Source organism: Abrus precatorius, unplaced genomic scaffold (genome assembly GCF_003935025.1).
Source record: "Abrus precatorius isolate BTA unplaced genomic scaffold, Abrus_2018 Scaffold7, whole genome shotgun sequence".
NCBI classification, from domain to species: Eukaryota; Viridiplantae; Streptophyta; class Magnoliopsida; order Fabales; family Fabaceae; genus Abrus; species Abrus precatorius.
The window spans coordinates 5,961,507-5,969,941 of NW_020874417.1; the positions used below are offsets into that span (position 1 = coordinate 5,961,507).

Below are 8,435 nucleotides of genomic sequence, written 5' to 3' on the forward strand. Positions count from 1 at the left end.
CAAATATTAATTTTGTTAATATTAACTCTTAAAACTAATTTTATGCATCTAAAAATAATAAATTTTTTATGTAATAAATATTTTTTAAAATAAAATATCGTTACTTTTAGGTGACTAGAATTAGACCTAGAGTCTAATATTAATGTTTTCCTTAAAATATTGATTGTAAGATTAAGATTCATAATATTAAATAAAGATAAATTAATTTATTATAATATATTTTTAAAATAAAAATAAATTAATTATTTTTTAAATTGATATAATTTAATCAAACATGCCTTATACAAAAAACTTAAAAAAGAAGTAATTGTTAATAAAATAATTTATCAATAAAAGTTAAGGCATTTTATCTGTTATTGTGTATCATAACCTAAAATAAACTAAAGATATCTATATTAACAAATTTATTTATTCTAAAGAAAAACTATGTCAAGGAGACAAGCATAACAATTATTTTTTTATTATTGTATTTTTTTTTAATAGTGTTTTAAGGTAAAACCATGAAGATAACATGCAAAGTGGGTACAAAACATATTAGTCCACCATAAAAAAAACTTAAATCCTAGCGGCTAGTTATTCTACTATTTCTTCTAGATATTTGAAATTAAAAGGAAAATTTTATTTTTCTTAATTTTTAAGATATTCAATAATTAATAAAAATCGTTTTAACCTTTTAGTAAGGACTGAAGCCAATTTAGTTGAAAGAAACATTATTTGTACATAGGTATAATTGAAATGGTAAGCATGATTGAATTTATACAATAGAGGCCACCGTTATTAAATGGTCAACTTTTCGTGAAACATTAATTTTGGGGGGTGTTATGCATCTTGTGGCTAGTACTGATCGCAGTGGTGGATAATGAATAAAAATTTAAGAGAGTCATAAATATTGATTAAAGTAATTTAACTAAAATCACTACAATATAAAATTTAATACAATAAAATTAATAATGAGATAGTGATAATAACATATATTCTGCACAAATAAAAATTATAGAAGAATTATTTATGTATATATTTGTTTTTTTTTTTCAAACAAATAGAAGTTTCATCTACGTAAATGATAAAAAAAAAATAGAGTGCACATCTTTACTATAACTTATGACTATTTCAACTTATGACTTGCTACTTATAAATAAACTTAACAATTGAAAGTAAATGATAAAAATAGGACACACCTTTTTATTGTAACTGAAGTTACAATTTGTAAATAATGCATATCTATGTCTAACGAAAGCAAAACTGTGCAAGAAAAAGTTGAGAAATTTTCTCTTGAATAAATTTCCTCTCTTTCACTTATATATCATCTGCTTTATGTATAAAAAATCTTTTAACTTTTAAAATTAAAATAACTTGTTTCATTTTTTTATTAATTTATGGTAAGACTAGTAGGATATATATATTATATATAATTATTAAAAGATTTACAAGCTTTGGAGGAGTTCGTGGCCTCCTCCCGCTCCCAAGAAGGTTTGTCCCTGACTTTTCAATGTGGATGTTCTCATGGTGAAATTAGGTGTATTGATGGAATTTTTGCAAGGATTATGTAAGGATTATGAAATAATATTGAAATATGATGTTCAAGTCAAAAGGAGTTTAGGGAAAAATAATATATATAAAAGAAGGATTATGTAATATAACTGAAGCCTAAAGTTTTACTTCCTTTATTTAGAGTTTTTATTATTACATTTGTAATGGTGTCTATCTTTTTATGTTTGTCGATAGATTTAGCCATGCAAGTTGTGTATTTATATGACAATGGACGTCTATTTCTTCTCAAGCAAGTGTAATTTAAGGTACTTATTTAACTGTGGTGGATTGCAGTAGTAGAAATATTGGTTTTGAGGTGGTTTAACTGTGATTATCTTCTAAGCTGACGTTAATGGGTATTATCTCAAATCATGGGAGAGTTTAAAAAAATTGAATATTTATTAATCTTATATATTTCAATATTAGAAAAACCTTGGTACAAAAATATATATTGAACTTTATCTAAATATGGAGAAATGGGTGTTCAACTTCCCATATCTGTCAGCTTGGACCTTGTAGAAGACATGTTGGTCTTCACTCGCAGAGATTGGTGTAGAAAATCAATTAAGAGTTAAGTTAACCCTGTCAGGGTATAAGGAAACCATTTCTTCCCATCCCTTTTAATCTAGCAAATATATGTGCTGAATCAATTTATTAATTAATAGCAGACACAAGTGGTTAAACTTCTATATTCTTTTATGTGGACTTTCCTAATTCAATTGCATTTCATAAAACTCATTAATTAGGGCATATTGTTAATGTTGTTATGCCCAAACAAAGTGATCAATAGGTGTTATTAACTAGCACTGTTCATAAGTGAATACTGTATTGGGTAGTCTAAATGTGAGATTCTCATGATAGATAGGTCTAGTTCATAACGTTAAATTAATATACCCATGGAAAGGACCTTACTGCTTTCTTTGATTCAGAGTGCACCTGCCTCTTCGAAACTGGCAAAGTAAATATTGTGAAAAATGAGTAGTTCTTCTCCCTCCGAAGATTTTGTAAATTTTAATCGTCTTCAATTTATGCCAATAATAATAGTATCATCTTTGCCATTTTAATTTTCAGGCATTTCAAAAAACAAAAATAATGTCTAAATAAAATTTTAAAAAATTTCAAATTTTAAAATTAAATTTACACATCTAATAATAATATTTTTTATTAAAAAGTTTATTATATTAAAAATGCAATCAATATTTTTATAATAAATTTACATTATTTACTTGCTTAAATTTAATCTAGAAACTGATCAAATAAACATAATTAGTAAAATTGTTTATGTAAAAATGTTATATTTATGATTAAATAATGCTAGGAGTTTTAGATTTATACCACTTATGTTGAAACTAAAATTTCGACATAAACTCACACGAACCAAATTAGATGAGATGCCCAAAATTACCAATAAAAAAAATGAACGATTCTCTTGATGTCTACCATTTTTGTGCTAAATTTAATATTCCTTTGCCTAATTGTCTTCCTTGCAGAAAATGAAGTGCCGAACTGTATTAGGAAAATGTCCCTTCTAGCATTCGCACTTAGTCGATAAATCGGTGAGTCGGGTAGAAAGAGATCATCAAGATCCGATAAAAATAAATAAACAAACTAATTGCATTTGCATAGATGGATCTCCCGAATTGAGACAAAGAAAGATTAAAAATCTCTATATATAATCTTAAGAAGAGCAAAATAATTAGCAATAATTATAATTAATCAAGTGGATACATAGTTATATATCTTACACTTGAGGCAGACAAAAAAGAAGAAGAAGAAAAGGAGAATGGAAAGGAAGGGGTGGCATATCTAGTAGTAGTATGGTTGGTGACGTACCATGTGAGGGTGGGGATTGGAAGGAGGTTGTTGATGATGGTAGAAATTGAGGTTATCTGTACCCTGGGTGGATGGCATGTTGTAGAAGCATTGGGGTGTGGAGGGTCCAGAATCATGTTCAGGTTGGCATTCCATGTTGACCCCAAACAGCCTAAGTACCTTTGAACTCGAACTCGAACTTGAACTGTTTTCCACCGGTCTCGTCCTTTGCTTCTGACCTTGGGACCCTCTACCTGTAACATTACAACACGTGCATTTGTCAATGCTTTAATCATATCATTTCATTTTGTAAATTCAAATATGTTTCTAATGTGAGTTGTGATGAGGATCAAGTGTCAAGTGAAGCAAACAAATGAAACGGCACCGCCTAGTTTTCTGAACCTAAAAGGGTTTTTTTTTTCACTAAAAAATAAAGAGAAGGAAAATCCACACGTTCGTTTTCGACGTATATGGGCGCGTATGCTTCACGGGTGTTTGAGCAATCTAAACAAGGGATTCGCCCTCTCACAAATCCCAACATAAAACCACATTTCTCCCGGTTAATTGGAAGGTAACCTTCACGCACTTCCACGGGAATGTAAATATTTCATCTTCTTGTCCTTTTTGAAAAAAAATAAAAATACTAGTACTAGTTCTTGTTTTATGGAATACTTTATATACATAAAAAAGAAAATAGAACAGGCACATTTGAAGGAAACAAAAAGGAAAAATCAATAAACGAAGGAATCCATGGCTATTTATGCACGAATAAATTAATTTTACACATTCGTACAATTTAACACTCATCAAAAAAGGTGAAAAATGAATTGAGGAGGGTAAAAGATAAAATTGAATACATATTTAATTTAGCTCACGGTCAAAAATATAATAATAATAATTATTTATTCTTCAAACTTTAAACTTAAAAAAAAACGATATGTTTAGTTTAGAATGTGAATGTATAATATATATATATTGAAGAGATAAAGAGACCTGCATGAAGACAGTCATGTTGGTATGGCAAGGGGTGATGATGCGTAGGATAAGGATGCGCAGAATAGAAGCCTCTGGTCCACCCCACGCCCACGCCCACACCAGCAGCAACCTCATTCTTGGCGTGTCCCACCGCCCTGCTAACGTGCGCAGGGGCGGTGTCACTCTGTCGGCGGCGCCTCCATCCGATGAAGAGACGGTGAGCGTCGTTACGGTGTCGTTCGAACAAAACGACGTCGCCTGCATCGAGGCGCTTGTCCTTAACGTAACGGCTCCAACCCTTAGTGAGGACATAGCTCTGACTACTGTTCCAATACGAGTAACGGAATCGCCAACACTTCCCTGACTCGTCCTCGAAACTCAGTAGCAAGCCCTTGCACTCGCCCGAGTCACCGCCACCAGAAGAAGCGGCGAGAGGGAAGTACTTTTCCGCGTGCTGCTTTGGGATTACGAGGCGATTGAGTTTTCCCACGTCACTTGGCGTTAGAGGCTTCTCGAACATGGGTTCCTTTTCGTGTTCTGTCTCTTGAGGTGTTGTGGTGGTGGTTTGGTCGTTGGTGTTGGTGTTGGTGTTAGTGTCGTCTTCGTCTTCTTCTTCGTCGTCGTCGTTGTTGTCGTTTTGGTTGTTGAGGTTGAAACGGGGTGTCGTAGTGGGGTAATGGAAAGGTGGGTCTTTGGGTTGGTGTTGGGGGGGCCAAGAAGGATGAATGGGTGGATTTTGGGTTTGTTCCATTAAGGTGGGTTGTTGTTGTTGTTCCTGCTGAGTCCACCACAGTGTGGCTTCTGGAAGGTCCATGGAGTAGTGGTTTATGGACATTTCTTCTACGTTGTTGTATCTTTGGAAGAAAAATAAAGGTGAAGAGAGAATTGAGGAGAGGGCACAGTCACAGATAGATAGCTTTGTGGGGAATGGAGAGAGAGAAAGAGAAAGAGAGGAAGGGTTCGAAAGAGGCGTGATGATTATGGTTTGATGTGGTAACTGTGGGAACTATTTGATGGAGCTAGGCAAGATATGACAGAGAGAGAGAGAGAGAGAAATGTTTACTCCTGACCCAAATTATCTGCCATCATTTTAGTTTTTTTCTTTCTTTTCTCCTCTTAATTTTTAAATTAAAATAACGTTTGATGGAAAAACAATTAAGAGAAAATATTATCTTAATAGAAAATATATTTTTTATTTATCACTTCTAATAAAAAAACAGAAAACATGTTTAGGAAATGTTTTTAGATTAGGCATATTTTAAAGGATAAAAATGTTTTAAAAATATAATATTTTAATTTATTCTTTTAAAAGAATAACACGTATCATCTTAATTTTTTGTATTTATTATATATAAATATTCTCTTCATAGTTTTTTAATTATTCTTTATATATTTTTTTAAAATTTATAAACATCCCCCCACACATATGTAATACTTTTGTTTTATGGACACATTTAATATTTATAGGTTTAAGGTTACGTGCAAAAGGCGTTACTACAAAGAAGGGAAAAAGCACATTACATTATATACTGACGAAGTATTCATAAAGAGTTACATGATTCAGTCCCATTATTTTATCATCAAATAATTTATATCTTATTTAATATTATACATATTTATTATTATTATTATTATTTACTACTGACATTTCAAAAACATCCTTTAAAATGAGAACATAAATGATCTCACTTAAGTTATTAAAAATACTTTTCACAAATAGTTATACTGTAAAATTCGTGTTAGTTCTCGAGCTACTTTTATATCTAAATTAAAATAAGTGAAATATATAGTAATGATAGTTAAATGAGTTCACAAAAAGGTATACACATGTCTAAGTTATACTCGTGAGACATACTGAGATTATAAAAATGAATTATTACTGAATTGGGCCGAACATGTATGTCTATGAATCTTGAGAAAGAAAGAGAGATTCTACAGGTGAGTAATTTCGTGGAATTAGGGACATCCCATGTTACTAAATTGGCAAACAAATCAAGTATCAGGGAGATGGGCCCCCTTTTTCCCTCTCCCTCCCCAGACTAAGTAATCATCATAATCTTCTCCCTCACTCTTCCCTCTGCTTCATTCTCCATCCCATCCACGGCCGGCCTAGTTACCTATTCATATTTACCATTTTATTTGCTCACCAAATTCCATTTTTCATTGTGCCTCAATTTTCATCAAACAACCATTGACTTTATATAATTGATTAGGAAAATCTTTGATAGAAAGTCGATACAAAAGAAAGATGATAAAAAAAAAATGTAGGATGTCAAATGGGTAATAGTACTTAAGATGTTGGTAAAATATAATTGATTTGTTTATGAACGTGCTAATAAATATCTTAAAGGAAGTGAATTTAAAAAGATTATATAAAATACAGTATAAAATCCATTAGTAGTATTTTAAAAACATTGTGTTTTTTTTTAATCAGGATCTTAAAAATATTTAGTTATTTTTTAATCAAATCAATGAATCTCGTAAATTTCAACCTTTTAGGTTAAGATAAAAATGGAATAGCGTACATATGTAATAGGTAAAAGGGTAAAAACCGACTGTTTCGATTTAATTAATGTGCAATGACTTTATCTTGTGCTACAGATCGATCAAAGGGTGGTGGTTGATGATTGTGTGAGAAAGTTAAACAGAGAGGCAAGGGAGTGGTCCATGTCCTCCTTGTTTTGTATCCTTTTGATGGACGTGTGTACGCATAGGTCTAATTCATTGAAGTATCTCCAAAATGTATTATCTTCAGGATGAAAGAATAGTATTTGTGTCACGTGCATGACTGCATTATTTCTGGTTGGCCACTCCTAGTTTTCAATGAGAGGAAATTAATTAACAAATTGAATTTTGAGGGAAAAATGCAAAACTTGCTAATAAGTATCTTTAAAGTATTGGTTGAAAATTTAAAAATGATAAGTTTTTTTAAAATTACATTAAATATTAAAAATTTATTTATTATATTTTTAATAAATAATTTTAAATTTTAAATTCTTCAATAAAACCTTAAAGACAGTAGTTAATATTTGTCAAAAAAATAAAATAAAATAAAAAGTGAAGGATTGGGGAGTAAAATATCCACAGATACCTTCCCTTCCCAATAAAAAGAGATGAGATAAGATTTGTCCAATTAGAGAAGACACAAAACTCTCTTTGGGTAGCCGTGTTTGAATCCCCTCCTCACACTCGCATCTCTCACACACAAACACACTCTCTTTGTTTACTTACCGGTCCCTTGGCTGTCTACCCCATGCATCATTTTTATATTAAAATATAATTGTATTCCATCATATTTATTGGCTTCTTTAGTTAGATTGCGTCTTTTCCATGACTTAAAGACAAAACTCACCTCAATTTCCAGGTAGATTCAGACACCCTTTTCTGCTCTACAAAAGGTTGAACTGTGTGTTGTTTTAGTTTAAGTACATGTTAGAGTCACGCCCATAATTATAGAGGCTTTTTTTTGGCCTTTTGTTATTTCCATTATTAATTCTCTAATACAAACAACTATCTTGTGTCATCTTACTCCAGCTACATATGCTTATATATATATATTCTCCATCATGTCTTTTGATCAGACGGTCCACACACACTACATAAAAACTCGAAAACACATGGAGTGCAATTAATTCCCAGAAGAAAACTTGAGAATTGCATTTGCAGGCTCTGCAAATGATGAGACTATAGCTTACATGTAAACGCCGAAACCTGAAATTTTGTATTACTCGCACAAAGATGTTGCTTGGCCTAGTGCAGGAATGCTTAAATATGAAGAAAGACACAGGCTGGGCTGTGTTAGGATTCTGCATGCCATGTTATTGCTTATTTCAGGGAGAAATGGGGAACAAGACAAGGAAAACGAGATATTTAAGGAAAGTATGGTAGGCACTGCCAAAGGGAAAGGCAAAAGAGATGGGGGGTAACCAAGTAATATACACATAATACATACATATAGTGTGACAGAACCACAAATTTAATATTTTCCAATTCTGGGGGTTCCTCATTCCCCAAGTAAAATCCCACACCAACTGGGTTTTGCAAGATCTATTCTAGCCTGTGAGAATTGAGATGATGACTAAAGTCTATGTCTTCCTTTTGGCAATAAATTGCATGGG

General features: G+C 31.7%; 1 protein-coding gene across 1 annotated transcript; it reads right to left on the reverse strand.

The window, feature by feature from the left end:
* Positions 1-3,188: 3,188 nt before the first annotated feature.
* On the reverse strand, positions 3,189-5,293 carry LOC113872948 (B3 domain-containing protein At2g36080-like). Its single transcript, XM_027510852.1, has 2 exons — positions 4,336-5,293; positions 3,189-3,596 (listed from the first exon to the last, which is right to left on the reverse strand). Exons 1-2 carry the CDS (start codon positions 5,150-5,152, stop codon positions 3,337-3,339), a joined length of 1,077 nt encoding a protein of 358 aa, XP_027366653.1. The 5' UTR covers positions 5,153-5,293; the 3' UTR covers positions 3,189-3,336.
* Positions 5,294-8,435: the final 3,142 nt, after the last annotated feature.